The sequence below is a fragment of the Hyperoodon ampullatus genome (genome assembly GCF_949752795.1).
Source record: "Hyperoodon ampullatus genome assembly, chromosome: X".
Classification (NCBI taxonomy): Eukaryota; Metazoa; Chordata; class Mammalia; order Artiodactyla; family Ziphiidae; genus Hyperoodon; species Hyperoodon ampullatus.
In genome coordinates, this window is record NC_136913.1 from 27036760 (window position 1) to 27060666 (window position 23907).

At 37.9% G+C, this 23907-nt stretch overlaps 1 protein-coding gene across 1 annotated transcript in view; it reads left to right on the forward strand.

Annotated features, from left to right (window-relative positions):
* The window catches only part of IL1RAPL1 (interleukin 1 receptor accessory protein like 1), a gene marked incomplete at both ends in the record, with an annotated part of 1135095 nt that overhangs the window by 474299 nt on the left and 636889 nt on the right, over nt 1-23907 (forward strand). The window contains one exon of the mRNA XM_079727212.1: nt 8608-8887. Within this exon, the coding sequence (XP_079583338.1) occupies nt 8608-8887 (280 nt within the window). The remainder of the gene's footprint in view (nt 1-8607; nt 8888-23907) is intronic.

Below are 23907 nucleotides of genomic sequence, written 5' to 3' on the forward strand. Positions count from 1 at the left end.
CTAGTAGTTTTCTGGTAGCATCTTTAGGATTCTCCATGTATAGTGTCATGTCATCTGCAAACAGTGACAGTTTTACTTCTTCTTTTCCAATTTGTATTCCTTTTATTTCTTTGTCTTCTCTGATTGCCATGGTTAGGACTTCCATGAGTGATGTTTCTGATGACGCTATATTTTTGTAATTTAAGGCACCAAAGTTTGCAAACTATACTTGGTGCTCAGTTTAAGAAATAGTGCATAAGAGTTAATACAGTCTTAGCACATGAAGTAAAAAGTGCACTTATTTAGGTGGCTATTGTGAAAGGAGGTTATGAGACAGTTTTTGAAAATCTCTTTAAAATTTTGTATACAGCCTTTGAAAATGTATTATTTGATCCAGGAATTTTACTTCTGGAATTATTTCCTGATGAAATTACACTTTTTTTGAGGGGATGGTTGTGGAACATTGTATATAAAGCTATTTTATCACAGAATTATTTATAATAGTCAAATCTAGGGGAAAAACTTAAGGTAGGCTAACAGCAGAAGGGCTAAGTAAATTATATGTAACACTATTATGGACTGTTATGTAGTTATTATAAAATGTTCAGTAAAATGTCATGATGTAACTTTTCATAGAATTATGATCTCAACTGAGAAAAGAAACTAAACAAAAGGATAGGTTATGAAACTATGAAACTACTACTCCTGTTGTTTCCTTTATTTTATTTTATTTTTTAATTTTTGGCAGTGTTGGGTCTTTGTTGCTGCACGTGGGCTTTCTCTAGTGCGGCGAGCAGGGGCTACTCTTCCTTGCAGTGCGTGGGCTTCTCATTGCGGTGGATTCTTTTGTCACGGAGCAGGGGCTCTAGGCCCGCGGGCTTCAGTCGTTGCTGCACGCAGGCTCAGTAGTTGTGGCTCTTGGGCTCTAGAGTGCAGGCTCAGTAGTTGTGGTGCACAGGCTTAGTTGCTCCACAGGATGTGGGATCTTCCCAGACCAGGGATCAAACCCATGTCCCCTGCATTGGTGGGCGGATTCTTAACCACTGTGCCACCAGGGAAGTCCCCCCCTTTTTTTATCATAAGAATACAAACACTTTTAAGAATAAATCCTTACCAAGTGTGTGTTATGTAATGCATGGGGTTTTGTGTATTAGTATCTAGGATACCTGCTAGAATGTGGAGGCTAAGGTATGATGGAGGGGTAACTATACTACCAGGATCCTATTTGCCTTGGCATCACCTGTCTCTTGATAAAGAGGGAACCATATCTTAGAAGAAATTTGATAACACCTGAGCAAGGCCTGCACCCACCTGGAGATGACCTACATTGAGAGCATGGCAGATGATAACTTCCAGGGTTTGTCAGATAAAGGGTATTCCAGAAACTGGATTCCTGATAATTGGCAGAGTCTCTTGAGTTAACCTCAGTTCTTACCACCCACACAGATCTCTCCAAAATATTTGAAAGAGCTCTTCCAAAATTGTCACATTGTATATATCTTTAAAGGCAAGAATCTGGCAATATTCCACATCAGATAAACATAATCCAGAAAGTAGACATGAAGACAAAGTGTTGTGTGAACCAACATATACTATAAACATTAACTTATGTCATATTTTGCTGTAATCATTGCTGCTGATAATTTGGGAGCACCTCTGCTTCCTCCTTGGAAGGATTCCAGCATCACCAGTTTTCATTTATCAAGTTCATATGTGGAAAGAGTAGCAGCTAGTGCAGACAAAGAGCAGAATCCACCTCATTGAAATCTAGCCTCAGCCTTTTTGTTCCATGTCTATGATAGCTGATGTGCATGGCCTACACTCCCTAGCCACGGTCATGTCTCAAGTTTGGCTTTTCCAAGCACACTAGGGGCAGAGACAAATGATGCCAATATGCCAGATATTTATTTTTAATCATTGCAAGTTTAAAAAAATATGAATATGAATATATGTATATATATATGCACACATTCAGGTCTATCTGTGAGTCATTTAAAAAATTCATTACATGTACACACTGCTGTGTTTAAAGTGGATAACCAACAGGGACCTACTGTATAGCACAGGGAACTCTGCTCAATGTTATGTGGCAGCCTGGATGTGAGGGGAGTTTGGGGGAGAATGGATACATGTATATGTATGGCTGAGTCCCTTTGCTGTGTACCTGAAACTATCACAACATTGTTAATCAACTGTACTCCAATATAAAATAAAAAGTTAAAAAAATTCATTACATTTTCATTGCCTAAAAGATTTTAAATGAAGAAATTAGAAAAACTTTTCACAGAGCCCACCCTTTGACATGAATGGTTGATTTTCTTGTTGAATGTGAAAGATATTTCAGTCTGTGACAAAAGATTTGACTTGCAGAGTAAACTAACATCATTCCTCTTCCTTGATGCTTGTATTCAGTTGTTCACCTATTCCTGCCAATTTTCCCTCCTAAATCTTCCCCGTTACTCCTTCTCTACTACCACTGCCCAACTTTAGACCTTCACTAACATCACTTTCCTGGCTAAAGCCTTCTACCTTATATGTCTACCTAAAATTTCAGTCAGCATAGCATATCTGAAAATATTAGGCTGTCTCCATCATCTCCCTGACTGAAAGTCTGTGATATTTCCCCATCGCTTTCACAATGAAGCCAAACATTTTTTACATCTTATAAAAATACCTCCACAGTCCGTCTTTGCCCACTTCTTTCCCTCCGTCTCTTGCTATTTCCTGCTCTAAACTTGTTTCTACACCACAAAGCCATTTGTAGTTCCTGCAAAACTCTGCTATCTCTTATTTCTGTGCCTTTGCTTTTGTGTTCACCTCCAAATTAAATATCTGTCTGCCAATTCTTTGAATGGCTAACTTCTGACAGACTTCTCAAATGTTTTTTCTTCATGGAACATATTCTTGACTAGCCCTATGCATTTCTTTATCATTGCATTTCCATTGTGCTTCAGTTTCTGTCTGTCTCTTGGATTACAGTGTGAGCTCCTTGAAAACAAGGGCTGTGTCTTGTATGTTTTCATGTCTCCAGCCCCTAGGACAGAAAGTGGAATGAAGGTAGTTCTTGCTACATGAATATATAAATCTGTGTTAGATCAGATTTCCTACAACAGAGCCTAAGACAGGATTTTTGATGCACTCCATTGATAGAGGGAGTGCTCTTCAGGGAAAACTTAAAAGGAAGGGAGGGAGGGAGGGAGGAAGGCAGGGCAGGAAAGGGGAGAGAGCTGAGTGAGGAGGTCACAGTTAACCTCTAAGCTCGGCCTGGTCCACACACAGAGGAGCTCTGGAACACGAACTGCACTGTACAGTTGTCTCTACTTGAGGCAAAGGAATAGCCTTATTGGCAGTAGGCAGACCCAAGGGGATGTAAACTTCCCACCAAGATGGTTCTTGTCAATCAAGGGTTATTTTCAAGAGAAGGAGACAATTGTGAACTGTTAGCAGGCATTACCCAAAGTTGCTGAAGAATGGATAGATCTGTTTAGTAAAGAGGATGGGGGGGGCTTCCCTGGTGGCGCAGTTGTTGAGAGTCCGCCTGCCGATGCAGGGGACACGGGTTCGTGCCCCGGTCCGGGAGGATCCCACGTGCCGTGGAGCGGCTGGGCCCGTGAGTCATGGGCCCGTGAGAGCCTGTGCTCCGCAATGGGAGAGGACACAACAGTGAGAGGCCCGCGTACCGCAAAAAAAAAAAAAAAAAAAGAGGATGGGGGGACCTCTATTACACTATCACAGATGCCTTAATTATTCCAATGTACCTACTCAAGTAGATACTTCAAGAGTAGTATAATTTGCCTTTTTATAAGTAAAGTCATACATTTTCATATTAGGGTGCATTATATATGAGCTCTATGATTAAACTTTTTTTTGTAAAGAATGAAACTTTCAAGCTTGTTACCATGACATATTTTGCACTCTTATATATGTAGTAATAGTGACCTAATTAACAATGCTTTCCCTAATCTCATTTTAATTAATTAATTAATTAATTTATTTTAATTTGGCCACACCGCGCTGCATGTGAGATCTTAGTTCCCCGACCAGGAATTGAACCCAAGGCCCCTGCATTGGAAGCAGAAGTCTTAACCACTGGACCGCCAGGGAAGTCCCTCATTTGAATATATTTATGTTATCCGAGCTATGTAGCCTTTGTCCATGAAATAGTACCTCAATATGAACTACTTGTAAAGGAATTAGTTCTGAATCTTAATTCCATCACCATCTTCATATAATCTACAATATTATGGGTGGTAACAAAAATAAATGAATATGGTGCTTCCTACTCCCACTCCCCAGTGCAACTTCATGGCTTTATAAAGTCCCATTGACTCTGAAGGAGTATGTGCTGTATAGGAGACATCGAACTAGAGTATTTACATGGAATCTTCTCATCAGGGAAAGAGAATACCAATAGCTAACTTTCTGAGAGAGGCTTACAGAAGGATATTTTATTCTGAAAGACAGAAAAACCGATTAAATACTATTGTTCTGCAGAATTACCCAATGATAATTTAAAAATAATAAAGGTTACCTGGTAACTTACATAATAGAATTAACAGTGTCTAGAAATATGGAAATATGTTGGCTTGGAATGACTGTTTCCAAGCCAACAGAGCTTATATACTGAAGTAAGGAAAAACTGAACATATAATTGGCAATTCTTGTCATCAAGAGTTAGGTTTTAAGTTATCACATTTTCTTTTAAGATTTGAGATGTCCCGCTGGACAAGATTAAGAAAAACATGCTTTGCAGCTATATAAGAAAAATGTCTTTATTCAAAGGAGATGCATACTGAAGTATTTTAGGAGTGAAATGTCATTATATCTCTATTTTAATTTATTTTCATATCATTTAGGGAAAAATTGTGATACATGCAGAGTGAGAATGTGTGCTAATGTGGTGAAATGTTAACAAAGGAAAAAAATAGCACTCCTCACTTATTTAATAAAATGCTTTAATTATTGAAAAAATATATGTTCATTTATTTAAATGTGTTTATCAAAATAATTTGAAGATATCTTGAATTGTTCTTTATATTATTTGCCATCTTTCCCCAAAAAAGTATTAACATGTTAATAAATTTACAGTTTACTTTTGAACATCATACATTTAGTCTAATGGTAGTAAAACTTCCTAAGCCATAGATCCTATATTTTATTTCCATATTAAAATTAACATAAAGTGTCTCTGATATCCAAGGTGCTGGTATTTCTTAATTTCACCTCTGCCTTTTCCTTGGCATGTGAATCAGAGCTGTCTGAAACTTTTTTCCCAATAGATACTAAATAAGTCTAATTTTCAGTAATATTTATGGTTTTCTTTCAACACTGTTCTCAGTAAGCATATTTTGAAAGTATGTATTAATATCTCTATCTATCCGCCAAAACACAACTCTCCTTCTGTTCTCTTGATCTAATTTGTTACTAACTTTTTAGAAATTTCTAGGCTAAGTATTTTTGCTTTTAGCTTCAAGCATTTTGCTTTACCTTACAAATCTTTTGAGAGTTTGAATAATTTCATCTTACTGTTTATACTGCTACCTTGAAGGTGTACCAGCCTTTTGCACTGGCAGTGATATCCTCTGTGACAGATGGCCTCAGTTACAATAACGTAATTCTAGAATTGTATTATAATTCATATCATGGTAAAACAAGATAATTTCATGCTTACTGCCAGAACTATAACTGTTTAAAATAAAATCCCACTGAGGATTCATTTCATGCAATGGGACAAATGTACAAAATTGTATTGATAAATACTGCATGTAATTTTGTAACCTTGACATCTCTGTTTGTGTCCAGTTCTGTCATCCTATTTAGTGTGGTGAGCCAGCTCCGTGGCAGTCTTGGCAGGAGTGATGGTAATGACTTGGATGTTGTTGATGTCCACCAAGCTTCCAGCACAGTTACTCTAGACAGTACCTCGATACGGCTCTTCATTAGGAATCTTAGACCAAAATTTGGTAGTAAAAGTAAACTAAATTAAAGAATGGTGTGAAATTTAAATCACCTTTATTAGGAAACAGAATACTATGGTGGTAGAGAGAATGAATTCTAGGGTCATATGTAGCTGGATGAGAATACCAGAACTTCCACATATGAGCTGGTGTTGCGTTTCTTCAATTGTAAATCTTGGCATTATTTTGTTTATTTACTCAAGAATTCATTCATTCATTCAGTCCGTCAGTCAGACTGTGTGTTGAGCTGCTTAGCAGGCACAGTTCTAGGCACTGAGGTTAAAGAAGTGAATTAGAAGGACCAAGTTCCTGACCTCAAGGGGCGTATGTTCTTTTGGGGAGACAGGAAGCAAGCAAAAATTGGGGTACATGATGTAACGTCAGATAGCAATGAGTCCTGTGAAAAAATATTAAAGAACAATCTGGATCAAGTGACTAGGATAGGAAGGTGGTATTGCAGGCAGGGCAGTTAGAAAAGGATTCTTGGAGGAGGTGACATATGGAGGAAGGGAGGGAGGAAGCCATGCAGTTGATTGGTGACAAAAGTTCCATGTAGAGGGAACAATGAGTCCAAAGCCTGAATGGATGTTTTTGTGAAAGGGGAATGAAAATTTGTAAACTCAGCACATAATTAAGTGCTCATCAGATGTTAGATAATATTTTAAGATAAGAAATTTGTATAATTCCATAATTATGTGTGTTCTTTGCTCTAATATACATCTTCCTTTTCATTTTGATCATTTTCCTTCTTTTGAATTCTACATGAATTTTCCTGTTCTCAGATCCTTCAGGTTGCCCTCTTTTTAATCTCTAGTGAGTTAAACCCTGCTTGCAGTACTCAGATGCTACTGCTGTTAGAGGTCCTCTTTTCTTGGTTTTTGCCCTTTTGCTCAGCATTTGTATACTATGAGCTATGCCAGATTGATTATGTTGCTAGAGGTTGAGCAACTGCCCTCTCTAGGCAGGAGATCCACAACTTCTCCATGATAATAATAATGGTGATGTACCTGCCCTGTGGTGACCTGTTGTTCTCTGTGTGTGTGTGTGTGTGTGTCTGTGTGTGTGTGTGTATGTAGGGGGGAAAGGTGATACAAATGGTGCCAAGATGCCATTTGGAAGATGGTACTTCCAGGAAACTCAGAAAATACAATTAGTTCCCATCCCATCAGCTCCATTTCCCACCATGGTTTCTACTTTACACTTCCCCTGATGCTCCCAGAAATCAGAGCAAAGTAACCATCTACCTGCCTCTCTGGCTGTGAATCACTACTAGAGCATGACCCACTTTTGTTGTATTTCTTTCTGCCTCGTTTGGCTGTACAGCACTTATTCCTCATTTTATCTGTGTGGATCCAATCAGAGAGAAAAAAATACACTAAGTTGAACAAAGAAAGCTTATATAAAGATTTTTTCAATGTAACAGGTTATTGGAGTAATGAAGGATTGGCTGGTAAGAAGGAATGATGTATTAGTCTGCTCAGGCTGCCATAACAAAATACCAGAGACTGGGTGGTTTACACAATGGAAATTTACAGTTTTGGAGGCTGAGAAATTCAAGATCAAGCTGCTGGCTGATTTGGTTTCTGGTGAGGGCCCTCTTTCCTGCTTATAGACGGCCACCTTCTAGCTGTGTGCTCACGTGGCATCTTCTTTATAAGTAATCAGAAGGAGAAAGAGAAAGGTTGCAAGCTCTGGTGTCTCTTCTTATAAAAGCACTACTCTCTTCATAAGTGTTCTGCCCTCATGACCTCGTATAAACCTAATTATCTCCCAAAGGCTCCTCCTCCAAATACCATTACATTCAGGATTAAGCCTTCAGCATATGAATTTTAGGAGGACACAGACATTCAGTCTGTAACAAAAGATAACTGTAAAGAATAGAGGAATGGCCACCATTACCCCTAACTGAGAGCACCCAAAGAAAAGTTCCCATCCTCCCATTCCCGGAGTGAGAGCCAAACCTTACTGGGAAAATTCATGGCTTACTGAATGGCAGAAGTCACTGAGGTGGCACACCGGTAGAACTGGTTGGAAGTCTGCCCTCTGCAATTGGACAGGGACTTGCCTTCTAAGGTATCTGGGAAAGCTGTTCATGAGAAGGTGTCTCACCTGAGAATCTGCTAAAAAATTACCGAGCTGCTACCGTGTATTGCAGGACCTGAGTCCTGGAGAAGCACCCACTGCAGGAGCCACGTTCTGGAAAAGCCTTGCACACTGCAAGAGCCTTCCAAGCAAGCATGCTGGAACCAGGGAGCAAACCCTTTCCTTTGAAATCTCTCTCCAGAACACTTTACTAACAAAGCATCAGTGCCAGCTAGCAAAGGAAAACTATTTCACAGGTCCAGATCCATTTTCAAAGAACAGGCAAACATGTGGATTTAGAATGAGAAGGCCATAAGCCAATAACCATCACACTGATTTAAACTAAGAATAAATATCAGCAGAAGCAAACTAAGTAATGAATATATTGTTTGTTAGTAGGATAAATTACTTTTCAGTGCCCTTCTGAGTTTTATCCATTCCTGCATAGTCTGTGGCTAGAGAAGAATCTTGTCCAATATAGATGCTCAATAAATATTGTTGAATTAATAAATGAATGAATGAACTAATTGCTTCCATTTTTCTCTAATGTTTTTTTCTTTCTCTCTTTCTCTGTCTTTTTAAACTACAGCTGATGGATGCACAGATTGGTCTGTCGATATCAAGAAATACCAAGTTTTGGTGGGAGAGCCTGTTCGAATCAAATGTGCACTCTTTTATGGTTATATCAGAGCCAATTACTCCCTAGCCCAAAGTGCTGGACTCAGTTTGATGTGGTACAAAAGCTCTGGCCCCGGAGACTTTGAAGAGCCAATAGCCTTTGATGGAAGTAGAATGAGCAAGGAAGAGGACTCCATTTGGTTCCGGCCAACATTACTGCAGGACAGTGGTCTTTACGCCTGTGTCATCAGGTATCCTCTTAATTTTGTTACTGTTGAATCAATTATATCACGTGTTGCTTTCTTATACCTAAATTTTGCTGCTATCCCGTTCACCTCAAGGTATGGTCTCAATATTTGTGTGTGTTGCTGCTTTCTAAAATTTAGAATCTAAACCATAAAAAGATGGCACTGGAATTTATATTGAGACATTATCTCTGGCTTATGGAGAAAAGAGATACCATCTGGGTATCTACTTATGTTGCCAGAAATTACTAAAGACTATGAAATAAAATTTATAGAGGAGGTGAAATGTTGCAAATAAAATGTAAGCAAAGACTTGCAGAAAGGATGCATAGTTTATTGCTAAATGGGTTGTAACATTTTGTTATTGCCCTTCACAGACAGATAGAGCACAGATACCTCTGGTTCAAACACATCTGCAAAGATGATTTAGGTAATGTGTATGTGCACAGGAAGAGGAAAGCAGCCTTGCCATGTTAGGGAATGCGAAGGCTATGTTCCAGATCATTTTATTGACTAAAAATGCTGAGTCAATACAAAAATATTTTGGGTCTCTCAGGGCCAATGCAAAAGTTAATAACAAAGCCTGTGCCCTTAATCTACAAAGAAGCCCATCACACATCTACATATCTTCGTCTGCTTTTGGAAGAGATATATGTACTTTGCTTAATGATAATGCGTTGAGACAATATCCATGTATCACATTAGCAGTTAAAAGTCTCCGTTTAAGCATTTAGCCCTTCATGGACTGTGAATGACTGTGGATGTCATTAGATTATAAGAACATTGGAAAAGCAGGGTATAGGCATATAGAGGGTGTGTTTAAATCTATTTCTTTGTGTCCGTATTTCGACTTTTATATAAAGCCAAATCTAAAGCAGTTGATTCTCAATTTGGAGAGTCTCAGAATCACCTAGTGTCTTTTTCAAATCAAAATTCGACTTCCACTTCTGAAATTCTCATTAGCAGCTATTACTCCTCTATCATAAGGTTTGTGTCTCCCGCTCATCATCAACCTATAAGAATAACCTTTATGGAGGGTTATGGCTACAAGTGTGTTAGGATGTTAAAATAGGTCAAAGCCAGATGAAAGTTAAACATAACTTTATCTTTTTAACGCTGACAACATATAAATTAGAGTTCATTTTGGAAAATATAAATGAATGCAAATAAAGTTCTGCTTGGGAAAAATGTGGAATGAATTATAAAAGAACAAATGCACTGTTCCTTTGCCAACTCTTGTTCTTTCCCTTAAAAAAGGGAATCCAACCCTTTTATGTTTAAACATAACTCTTAATAGAAGTAAAGTTTTTGTAGGTGCATTGATAAATAATTGCCATACTAATATAGGTAGAGGGTACTGTTTGGACTGGCTATTCTTACTTGACAAATAGTTATTAGATTTAGTTTCATATCTGCTGCATTTCTTTAAAAAACATTATTTCTGATTGTTGATGCATGTGTAGGAGGTGATTCTTCAAGATAGGCAAATGTATGTCCTCATTTATCTGAGATTAGAATTGAGCTGAATGTCCATAGTCTAACACTTAATTTCGTTATTTATTGTTGATGGGAAAATAAGGTTGTGTTTATGTTAGTAATCTGAATTTCTGAGGCACTGAAGTTGCAATTCTTTGATGTGTTTAAATATACACAGTGATCCAATGCTCTGAGAAACTGCGTTAAAATGTCTCTGAATTTATAGTTGCAGTAATGAATGAAGGTCACAAAATTTCAAGAACAGTGACATTTGCCATATGTTCGTGTGTCTGTATTCTAATGGAAGGTGAAACTAAAAGACAAACACCTTAAAGTTTTATATGTGTCAAGTGGTATTCTAGAGAAAGTGATAAACTGCAGGAAAAGATGCTTTTGTCACTGGAATTCAAGTGTTCCAATTGATTTAAAGCTAGTGTTGATCCGGCTTCCTGTTCCAATTTGGAAAGCGGTATTCAAAATCATTATAAACAGCAGTTTAAATAGAATGCCTTGGTGCTGATGACGTGAAGGGAGCCCAGGGCTGTTAGTTGAGTCACTGACATTTTGGCATGTTGTTAGCTATCAGACCACAAAACTGTCACCATTCGTTTTTAAATAATCCACTTACGAAGAGTTCTAGTTGTTTGAAAATGTTAGCTGCTACTCAAAGGTTCTAGTCTTTCTGATAAGTGTTTTGGGTTATTAACTTATCAATGAAAAGTTTTAACAAGCGTTTTCATGTACAGTGTTTACACCTAAATATGTACAAGTCAATGGTGTAAATAACGGAAACACCTAAGATTACTCTCAGTGTAATGAACAAGAGCTTTCCTACTCCCATCTATAAGTAGCTATTTTGGATAGAATAATACCACATAATTCTTTGTTCCATGGTACCTGGCTTTTTACTGAATTTTCTCCTTCTTGAATGTTTATTTTATTTTTACATGAAAAAGTGAATGAAGGAGAGCTGTGTAACTATTTTCTTTTCCTTTATTGCCAGTTAAAAGAATAAGTTTACTTTTAAAAAAATGAAATTTTCCTTTCCTCTTGACTCCCGAGTTTTTAATCCTCCTCTTCCGAGTTATGCCCTATTAGCAGTTTCATATGCATAGCTAGCTGGTGCTTGTGTAAGTAATTTAATGTCCCCTAAATTGTAACATACTAAGTTGTTTGGCACACTATTTTTTGGCTAAAAGTTTATTTTGTAGATTCATATTCATGTGCAAGAAATAATATAGAGAGATCCCATGAATCCTTTAGACAGTTTCTCTCACTGGTAACATTTTGTAAAACTATAGTACAAAATCATAATCAGCATATTGACAATGACACATTCAAGATACAGAGCAATGCCATCACCTCAAGGATCCCTTCTGTTGTCCATATCCACCTCCCCACCCCAATCCCAAACCCCCAGCAACCACTAATCTGTTCTCCATATCTATTTTTTGCAATTCAAGTATGTTGGAGGGACTACCCTCGTGGTCCAGCAGTTAAGACTGCGCTTCCACTGCAGGGGGTATGGGTTTGATCCCTGGTTAGGGAAGTTTCACATGCTGTGTGGTGCGGCCAAAAAAAAGACAAAAAAGACAAAAAAAAAAAGTTGGAATTGGGTTTTTCATTCTTGTTTGTTGTTAAGTAGTGTTACATGGTATGGACATTGCCACAGTGTTCATTCACTCACTGAAGGACATCTGGATTGTTTCCACTTTGTGCTATTGAAAATAAATATTCTATGAACATTCATGTACATTTTTAGTGAACATAAGTTTTCATTTCTCTGGGATAAATACCCTAGAGTGAATTTGACTTGTATGACAGTTGCATGTTTAATCATATAAGAAACTGCCCACCTGTTTTCCAAAGTATCTGTACCATTTTACATTCCCACCAGCAATATTTGAGTGACCCAGTTTCTCCACATGCTTGCAGCATTTAGTATTGTCACTATTTTCCATTGTACCCATCAGTGTATCATGATATCTCATGGTTTTAATTAACATTTCCCTAATGGCTAATGATGGATTTTCATGTGCTGATTGGCCATCTTTATACTTGTCAGTGAAATATCTGTTTATGTCTTTTGCCCATTTTGTAACTGGATTATTTGTGTTCTTACTATTGAGTTTTGAGGATTCTTTGTATGTTCTAGGAACTAATCCTTTCTTGGATATGTGGTTTGCAAATATTTTCTGCCAATCTGTAGTTTGTCTTTTCATCCTCTTAGCAGGCTTTTTTGAAGAGCAAAAGTTTTTAATTTTGATGAGGTTCAATTCATTATTTTTTTTCAATTTACAGATTGTGTTTTTGGTACAAAAATATAAGAACTCTTTGCCTAGTCCTAGATCCTGAAAATTTTCTCTTGTTTTTAAAATTATTGTTTTTTTGCCAAAAGTTTTATTGCTTTACATTTTATATTTGTCTCTGATCCACTTTGAATTAATATTTATATAAGGTATAAGGTTTATTTTGGTAAAGGTTTAGCTTTTTCGATAGATGTTCAGTTGCTCCAGCACCACTTGTTTAAAAAGTTTAGCTTCCTCCATAGAATTGCTTTTGCATGTTTATTCAAGATCTGTTGGGCATGTTTGCTTGGGTTTATTTCTGGATTCAGTATTCTATACCTTTGATCTATGTGTCTGTCCCTTGGCCAGTACCACTCTGTCATGGTTAGTGTAGCTATAGCTGTATAGTAGGACTAAATATCAAGTACAATGAGTCCTCCCACTTTATCCTTCTTTTTCAAGATTCTTTTAGCTGTTGTAGGGCCTGTTCCTCTCCATATAAATTTTAGCATAAGCTTATTTATGTCTACAAAAAAGTATACTGGAATATTGGTAAGCATTGCATTAAATCTATATAGCTCAATTTGAGGAAAATTATTGTCTTTACTGTGTTGAAACTCCTAATCTGTGAATGCAGTAGGCTTCTCCATTTACTTAGGATTTCTTTTTTTGATTTCTTCATCAGCATTTTGTATTTTTCAGCATACAATCCTGTACACATTTTGTGGAATTTATACAGAATTATTTCATTTTCTTTGGTGTGTTTATAAATCATAGTGCTTTTTGAATTTCATTTTCAACGTGTACATTGTTAGAAGTATGCTTGATTTTTGTGTGTTAAGTTCTTTCTAAAAGCATACTTTTTCAAATTACACATATAGAATGTATTTTATCTAGTATCTAGTTCCTTTGTTCAAGTCTTGATTTTCTCTTTAGAGACTAAAAAGTTCTTCTTTCTCATTGAAAGTACATATTAAGCATCTATCAAAAGGTACTCAGTTAAATCCATTTACTCAGTCATCCATTTCAGAAATAACTGCTGATCACTAGGTAATATGCTAATGCTAGAATTACAAAGACTTTTAAAAAACATTTTTTTTACCTTCAAATCATTTGCATCAGAGAAAATAAGTGTGCAATAAATTGTTATAGATACTGTGGCCACAGTTTAAAACAGAATGGGGTTCTGCCAAGATGGAGTAGCTGCCTTCCTCCCAATCCTCCCCTAACAGCTGAAAAGGCTGGATAGAACACAGCCAACAAGCAAAGCAAGTGTTGTGAAAGGTGGAAAGAAGGATTGTCTAGGAACCTCAGGACTTGAGGAATGAGATGACCATACTGCTCCACTTGTCCCACCAGATGATGTTGGCAGGGCCTAGCAGGGAGCTAATCTTCCATCCCCTGCCTGGCGGAAGCAGGCAGCAATAATATGATCCCCATGCTATGGTAGAGTCAGCACCCGTGAGTGGGGTCCTGATCTTCCATCTTTCACCCAGAGGAACTAGGCAGGAATTATATTCTTCTGCAAGAGAAGTGTCAGTGGAATCTAGTGATGACCTGAGTCTCCACCCACAGCTGGCAGCATTGAGAATCTTACGAGGCCCTGTGAGGCAGGGCTAGTCACTGCTAGTCTTCACCCCACTTCTCTGGTATCAGTGAGGAGCAAAGCTTCTACCATCAAAAAGGCAGGACGAAGTGGTGCGAGGTAGGGCTAGCTGGCATCCAATTTTTGACCTTCCCTCCTCTGGTGTCAGTGGAGCCCAGTAGGAAGTGAGCTGGAGGCAACAAGGCAGGAAGATGTCAGCATGACTGAGGAGGAAGCTGAACATACATATCCACTTGGCCCACATGTTACATTTCAACAGGAGGATTGCCTTTATTTAAAAAAAAAATGATGAAATAGGATCCACATCCCCATAATAACTAAAATGTTCAGGATAGAGTTAAAAAAAATATTCACTGACCTGACCATGAGTCAGGAAAATTACATTAATGAGGAAATATACCAACAATGAGATGAATCTGACAAGGATTTTAAAACAATGATCATAAAAATACTTCAGCAAGTAACTACAAAATCTCTGAAAACCAATGGAAAAAAAGGAAAATCTCAGCAAAGAAAAATAGGTTATAAAAAGAAACAGATGGAAATTAAGCAACTGAAAAATACAATAACCAAAATAAAAACTGATTGGAAGGGTTTAAGAGTAGAGTGGAGATGATGAAAGACTGACTTCATTGCTACTCTATTAAAATTTTACGTGAAAGGGCCAAAGAAATTCGAATTGCCAGATCCTTTGGGTCTCTTTTGCTTTTAACACTGACCTTTATCATGTCTACTATTAGCTCTCTGATATATAACTTAGTAAATTTCCTTGTAACACCTTTTCTTTGAATTTTCCTTAAATGCTAGTGTTTACCAGAATTTTGTTTTCAACTCTCTCCCTTTATTCTTCTACATCGGTTGCTCTCAACTTTGGCTGCATATTTGAATTAACTGGGGAACTTTTAAAAACTATTGATGCCCGTGTACCACCTCAGATCTGTTAAATCCAGATATCAGATGATTCTGTTGTGCAGTCAGCTTGTGAGCCACTGCTCCCCGATCCTTCTTATTTATTCCAGTAGCTTCACTTAATAAATACTTATTAATGACTCAGAAACTAAATCCAAACATTTTCACAAGCACCGGAAATATATTTTCACTTTCCTAATAGTCCCCTCTTCCTATTTGTCTAAAAGACACACTGACTTCAACATGTACCAAAATCTATTTTGATACTTACCTCAACAAAGCTATCTCCTCCTCAGATGTTTCCTTTCTTTTTCTGATAAATAGAATCACTATCATTCCAGTAACACTAGCTAGAAAATTATCTCTTATCATTGTTTCCTTAACATTCTTTACCTTGCCTTAATTGCTACTAAGACCTGTCCAGTGTACCCTTAGAAATGTCTTTTGAATTCATTCTTTGTTGTTCATACTAATTTCTACTCTCCAAGTGACTGCAGTGGTTTCTCTGCCTCCAGATTTTTCCTATTTTAGTTACTGTTCCACACTGTTGTGCAATTATATGTCCACAACAGAGATATTATTTCATTTCTCTACCTAAAAGTCTTTAATGGGCCCTATCACCCAGTATGAAGTCTGAAGACTTTGCTTGGTGTACACGTCCCTTTACAACCCAGCTTCAACCTTTCATTCTAGACTTATCTTGGGTGTTTGTCTCCGTAGGCACTTTGTGCTGTGTTCTCACCATCCTGTCTGCTGTTTGTAGATTACAGTATGAATTTTCCTTACTCTTTTACTCTTTGTTCCTTCATCTGAAATTCCATTTTTCACTGCCTATCTGAAGAATATAGAGCTATTTCTTGAAGAAGATCCAGTTTATGTTTATCATCTTTCTACTTTTATCAAACTGCTCCAAAGACAATTGTTTCAGTTATCTATTATGGGGGGGAAACACCTCCAAACTAAGTGGCTTAAAACAACAACCATTTTTTTTTACACATGATTCTGCAATGTGGGCTGGACTCAGCTTGGTTGTTCTTCTGCTGATTTTGCCCATAGCCACTTGAGGCTGGAATCAACTAGGATACAGGATTGGCTGAGCCTCTTTCTCTCTGTGAATTCTCAGGGTCTCCTTTTCTCCACGTGGTCTTTCCAACTGTCTCTCCAGCAGGATGGCCAGACATTTTATATGGCAACTCAGAATGTATGAAGACTTATCAAGCATCTATTTGCATCATGCTTACTAACAGCCCATTAGCCGAGTCTAGAGCTAATATGGGAGGAGACTTCACAAGAGCTTGAATTCCACAAGATGTGTTTTTTTGGTGGGATCACCAAAATAACAGTACAACAGAGTCTGCCCTTTGGCCCCTAGTAATCCCTGCCCTTACACATGCAAAGTACACTCACCCCATTCCTAAGACCCCCAAAGTCTTACTGTGACATCAAGATAAGGCTACAAGTCCAGGATCTCATTACCTATGTGTGAATGAGGTTCTTCATGCTTAGTTCCTTGAGTACAACCACTCAGGAGTGGCTCCTCTTGATCCAAAGGTCTGTGAGCTAGAAAGACTTGTTATCTAACCCTTACACACCCAACATTCTCTGGTCAGACAGGAATAAAATAACTAAGTTAAATAATCCTCTCCAAAATGTGTGAGAGATACAGAGCAGTCACTGAACCATAGCAATTCTAAAACCCAGCTGGGCACATGTCAGCAGTTTTTTGATTAGGGCCCAGTTCTGCTTACTGGGAGTGTTTCTCTGTAGCTTTTGGGTCCATCCTCTTCTTTTCCATGACAAGTTAAGGGCCCAGAGGCCTCTTTTTAATTGGAACTTTATCAACAAACTAGGACGATTTCTTAAAATGCTTGTGAGCCTTTTATGTATTAAATTGTAACCTATTCCATTAAGCAGAGGGCACACCCACAAGTATATTTAAGACTGCTGTCTCTCTACTTTCGAGTCAGGGTTCTGGAAGACACTGCACCAGATTCTTAGACACCCCTTCGCGTAGCTAGTCTTAGTGTATGCCTCATATGCCTTCATAGCTAAGTATCTCAGGGTTTTCCTCCAAGACCTTTTAAGCAACCTTCTCTGGATGATAGAGTATGCGTTGCATCCCAGACTTATTATCACTGATGTGATTTCCCCTCAGAGTCAGTGTGAGATAGTGTTGTTAGTGAGAATGCACCCACAAAATAGTTACTGAATAAAATAGTGATTGGGGTTAATGTTCTTAGAATGCCTTGTGGAAAACATTGGCATAGCCAAAATTATACCATTTTCTGATTCCTGTCATTTTCCATGAAAAAAAATAATTCCATTTCTTATGACAGCTCTTATCTGAAATTAACACCAGTTATGAACTGCTTATCCTCCATCATGACCTTTGGTATTCCAAAACACTGTTTTATTCTCTCCCTGTAATATACCCTCACTGTCACCAGGTAGAAGTAAACAGTAATAATATGTTAGGCCTAAAAGACCAACAAGTAACAGCTGTAGGTGTAGTAGAGATAAGTTTTTGTTCATTTTAATCTGTATGATAGACGATAATTTTAATATTTATTATTGTTTTATGTGATTATTGCTTAAAAATCAAGTCATTCTTAGATCAAAGGATAAATAATCTCAGCATCATTTTAGAAAGTCTTAAACATTTATGCCCCAAGGAGTCTCCCTTTGTTCAGGACAATCAAAGCCCATATAAATGTTTTATATCTTACCCAGAAATCTTAATGATCATATGCATATGTGTTTCAAGGACCTAATGTAGTTTCACGGTCTTGGTCTCTTGATTGTTAAACTACCTCTCTTAATTGAAACCACAGTATACCCTTGAGAATATCAGCTGTAATTTATAGGCTATAAAAAATGCAATTACGCCTACATAAGGTAGTCCTTTAAAAAATCCATTGAAATACAATTGAAAGTCTTTAAGGTTTCAAGTCTGGATGCAGTGTCTTATACGGATGTTAAATTGAAATTATAGAACTGCATATCAGTTACTCTTTCTATAATCTTTTGGTGGGAACATGTGTCTCTTGCCATGATAGGCCTCAAAGAGAATTTCCAGTTTCATAATTCTGATAATTCTTGGAGATCATGCTGAGGTGGTAAATCAACCTAGGACAGATACTAAAGTTTACCCTTCTTTCCGTATCTGAGACTTGAAGGTGTTTTCTAAAGGATTGAACTATTTTTGAACAGGGCAATAATTAGCCACATTGTTGTCTTTCTGAGTGCTTTCTTTTCAGAAACAACAAACCCAATTGTTGGAAGTAAAAGCCTAGAACTGTGTGAATTGGCTATTCAATTTACTGATTTTTTTAATCATCCTGAAAATACATGTCTGCAACATAACAGCCATTTTTTCGCTAAATACTAAGAAGATGAAATAAATTCTGCTCAAGTGATGATGGGATAGTTTCTTAGATCACTGGATTGAGAAAAGCTTTGTCTTATCTTTCCAAGTCTTACAAGAAAGAAAGCTTTGAAAATTCTTTGAAATCAATGGTGGCAGGTTCAGGGAAGACAGAGACTAATAAATTTTCTCCAAAAAGTATCAAACTAATATGGAATAGGTTGGCTGCTGAAATATACATTTGTAAAATAATTAGGCATATAAAGGTAAATGCTGAGTTCTTACGTATCCTTTTTTTTTTCTATTTTAGGTAAAATGAATTACTATGAGCCCTTTTCAGTCATGGCTATAACATACACATTTATCATATTTCACAAACATTACTGAATGTCTGTGATATGATATAAATGGTAATTACCTCGAGGAAATTTTAAAATTGCAAACAATATATGTGCCAGGCATAGAGGCCATTGACAATCCAGCAAGACTATTGGTGGTCATACTTTTGTACTCTATTTTTTTAAAATTCTTTTTAATATCTTTATTGGAGTATACTTGCTTTACAATGTTGTGTTAGTTTCTGCTGTACAACAAAGTGAATCAGTTATATGTATACATATATCCCCATATCCCCTCCCTTTTGGGCCTCCCTCCCACCCTCCCTATCCCGCCCCTCTAGGTGGTCACAAAGCACCGAGCTGATCTCCCTGTGCTATGCGGCTGCTTCCCACTAGCCATCCATGTGTTATATTTGGTAGTGTATATATGTCAATGCTACTCTCTCACTTTGTCCCAGCTTCCCCTTCCCCTAATTGCTAATGTTGGTGCAGTATGCAAAGATAAAGTGAATAGATCTAATAAAGTAATAGCAGCTGTTCAACAAAGTTTAGGATAAGTGAAAAAGTTGAATATGAAGCTCTGGTTATCCAGGGTTCTTTCTAAGTCTAATTTTGTATGTGGTTCCCAAGAAAAAAATAAGAAGACTAACCTAATGACTAGGGAAGACAATAAAGAGACTGTTCTTAGAAGGGCTCACGAAGAGCCTGTGATTTGAGCAAGACTTTGAAAAATAAACACATGGCTAGGGAAAGTGTGATGGAGAAAATTTTCCCTGTCAGAAGGGTTTCATGAAGACTAGTATAAGAAAAATTTAAAAATGATCTAGAACAAGGATTGGCAAACTTTTTCTGTAAAGGGCCAGATGGTAAAAGTTTTAGAATTTGCAGACAATATAGTCTCTATTGCAAATACTCAACTCTGCTGTTGTAGCAAGACAGGCACAGACGATACATAAAGGAATGAGTGTGGCTGTGCTCCAATAAAACTTTATTTGCAAAAATAGGTGGTAGATGGATTTGGCCTGCAGGCTAAAGTTTGCTGACCTCTGATCTAGAAAATACCTTGCAAACTGCAAATAGGTAAGCCAAAAGTAGAAACTGCTATTGTTATTAACAAAGAAAAAAACCACAATCTATTCATAATAGAGTGACTAGATCAGTTTTGATGGAAAATGGGGTTTTGTAGGTGATGGTGAGAGGGATGGCTGTAAAGAAGGGTAAAACAGATGCTAAGACTTAAATGGCAGCTAAGTATAAAGCAAAGAATGGAAAGCTGAAAGCAGTTTTTCTGGAATTATCTTCTAGCAAGTATATGAATGTTTACAGAAATTGGAATGTGGAAAGCAGACAAGGGGTTTTTACAATAATTAGGGTTTGAAGTGATGGGGGCTACGGTTAGAGTATTACTGGTAGGTATAGCAAGGAAAAAAGATTCAAGATCACTTTGGGAAGTTAAAAATACATCAGAGATGGTGCTTGATTGGATGTTGAGAGCCTGATTGAATGTTGCTATGGGAAGCAAATAAAAGGAAAAAATAGCAAGAGGCACATCTTATACTTTTCCAGTACAAACCTAAACTTTTTCACCACAAAATCTGAGGGTCTTGAGAAATAAAGTTGCCTTGACTTTAAGCCGTCACTCTAGGAAAGCCTTAAATAGAGTTCCCACCATTGCTCCCTGACACAGCACTTGAATAAATAAAGGAAGAGATCTGGGGTCCTTTCTAGGTTCTATGTTAGTCTACTTGTTAGTCTCTTTTCTTTTTTTTAAATTAACTAAAGTCCATACTTTGCTCAAATTTCTTTTCCTTTAAGGAGCTAATGCCCCTTAGTGGCAGAGATTTAACATCTTGTTCATCTTTGCATCTCCGATTATGCATATATGACCACTGAGATCTGAGCAAAGAAAAATGTTTTGATCAGTTGTCAGGTTTGGGGACAGATTATTTGTATATAACAAAAATCTTAGAAGTAACAGTAGCTTAAACAAGAGAAGCTTTCTCCTCAAAGAAAATTCCAGATATAGGTAGTTCAGAGCTTATATGATGTCTGCCTAATTGTGAATTGTCTAGGCCTCAGGTTTCTTTTCTGTCTCCACTCTGTTCTCCCTGGGGGTATGGTCCTCATCCTTATTTTCCAAGATGAAGCTGTGTCCACCATATCCATGCTAGTATAAACAGCAATATGTAATGAAAGGAACAAAGAACATGGTCCTTTCCACTTTTAAGAACAAGACCCAGGGCTTCCCTGGTGGCGCAGTGGTTGAGAGTCCGCCTGCCGATGCAGGGGACACGGGTTCGTGCCCTGGTCTGGGAAGATCCCACATGCCGTGGAGCAGCTGGGCCCATGAGCCATGGCCGCTGAGCCTGCGCGTCTGGAGCCTGTGCTCCGCAATGGGAGAGGCCACAGCGGTGAGAGGCCCGCGTACTGCCAAAAAAAAAAAAAAAGAACAAGACCCAGAGGTTATTTATGTCACTTCTCCTTACATCTCATTGGCTAGAACTTGTTCACATAATTACAGGAAAATGTAGTGGTGACTGGGATATGTGGTTTTTATTATTAGTACCCATGTGCCTGATAACAACATAGAGGTCTATTAATGAGGATCTTAAATTCGTTTCTCTAGAAGAAAAGCCCAAGACAGGGATTCTTGTGCAAGTGATCTACTGAGGAGTACACTCAAGAGAAAAAACCAGGAAAAGGTGAGCTTTCAAAAGTCTAGACTTGTCCTGACCCCGCAGGGAGCTGTGGAACATAAATTGCACCACAGAATTTATCCTCCCTTGAAGCAAGGGGGCAGGGCCTGGACTTCACAGTCATCTCTATCCAGGTGGCTCTTGTCATGTTAAGATGAGTCTCTGGAAAAGGGTACAGGTGTGAGCTTTGTCCAGTCAACACCCACAGCAGCTGAGGTATGGGTACAACAGCTGGTGAAGAAATTCTGAGTGGGGTACCAAAAGTATCTGCTACACTGAGGAAGAAGAGGAAGCAGATATTGAGGGGAAATTAGTAGCCAATTTTGGCACAGCCAAGAAGCACCCCTCCACATATACTGAAATGACTCAATAGATCATTTTTGCTATGCATGCGGTAAACACTCTGTCAGTACTTGTTGAATGAATAATGCATATTCTTGAACAAACTTCTATTTTTTTTATTTCCACAGCCTTCCTTCTTTAAAATTCCCAAAAGGATTAAGAAATAGTAATATTCTCAATACTACCATACCTGTCCCCAACATATACATATGCATATGCATCCTGCCCTCAATAGCCTCTCCCTCTGCCCAGATTCACTCACAACCAATTATAGAATTACCTCATCAACATTCCTGGAGAAGAATTGGCTGGACAAATCCCTGCTCTTTCAAGTATTTCTAGTTCTGGTTCCCAGAAAATTTCTCATTGTCCGGGAAATAAATAGACAACCAGCTTACTCCAATTAGGTTACATACAAACTCCATATATTCATCTTCTCTAAAGCTTAGGTGAAGAATCAGTAAGACTTTTCTCATCAGTCTCTGTGGCCTAGATTTATGCAGGTTTTACAGTGGCATTTCTGGCTTTCAGGAGGGTTTCCATTTAGTAACAGCTTCATGATATAGAATCTGAGGTTATAAAACAAAAACTTAAAAGAGGTAATTGGGGCTTTCCTGGTGGCACAGTGGTTGAGAATCCGCCTGCCGATGCAGGGGACATGGGTTCGTGCCCCAGTCTGGGAAGATCCCACATGCCGCGGAGCGGCTTGGCCCGTGAGCCATGGCCACTGAGCCTGCGCATCCGGAGCCTGTGCTCCGCAACGGGAGAGGCCACAAGAGTGAGAGGCCCGCGTACCGAGAAAAAAAAAAAAAAAAAAAAAGAGGTAATTGAACAAGCACTTAACTGATTTCATTATATCTCTCAGTTACAGATCCCCATTTTCTCCCATGAATGTCATAAAAGAGAGTCCTATAAAAGAATCAGGGTTATGGAGTGAATGAGTAACATCTGAAGTATGTTCCAGTGGTTTCAGGAAAATGTCTTACATTGCCCGAAAAGCAAAAAAGAGAAAAAGAAAAAGAAATGAAAACACCACTTTAAAGCAATATCACATCATTAGTTATACTTCATATTATAGAAAAGTAGCTTAAATAAGATAGTTTATTCTCCCATGTAAAGTAAAAGATAGGCATTCCTGAACTTGTATGATAGTTTCAGGGTTTGTCAAGGCCCAGACTGCAGTGCTTAGCATGTGACTTCCATTCACAAGGTTACTCCATGGTCCTAGTGCAGCAGAAGAACTGAATTTTAAATGTTATTTAATTTGAAATAGCCACGTGTGGCTCTTAGCCTTTGTTTTGGAATGGTAACATCAAACGATTATTGGCTCTTTCCTATAATATGTTTATATTATACATTTACATTTTGCCTAGAGTCCTGTAATGTAGGTGTGGAAAGGATATTAGAACACAAAGCTAATATTTAGAAATATTGAAAATCAAGCTGGATCCTCTGACTTCATAATCACTGACGATTATAAAAATTCATTTAAAAAAATTATAATTAGGTGATGGATGTATTAATTATCTTGATGTTGGTAATCATTCCACAGTACAAAAGTATATCAAATCACCACATTGTACACTTTAAATGTGTACAATTATATTTGTCACTCCTCAGTAAAGTTTTTTTTAAAGATTTTATAAGTTACTTATTTTCCTGATATTCCAGGGAGACTTTCCTTTATTTGCTTCAAGTAAGTAAGTTTATACAGAGTTATCATTTCAATTAACTTTGATGGAGTTTTTTTTTTTTTTTTTTTTTTGCGGTACGCGGGCCTCTCACTGCTGTGGCCTCTCCCGTTACAGAGCACAGGCTCCGGACGTGCAAGCTCAGTGGCCATGGCTCACGGGCCCAGCCGCTCCGCGGCATGTGGGATCCTCCCAGACCGGGGCACGAACCCGTGTCCCCTGCATCGGCAGGCGGACTCTCAACCACTGCGCCACCAAGGAAGCCCAATGGAGTTGTATTTGAAGAATGATTACAATAATCTGGCAACAAATTTTC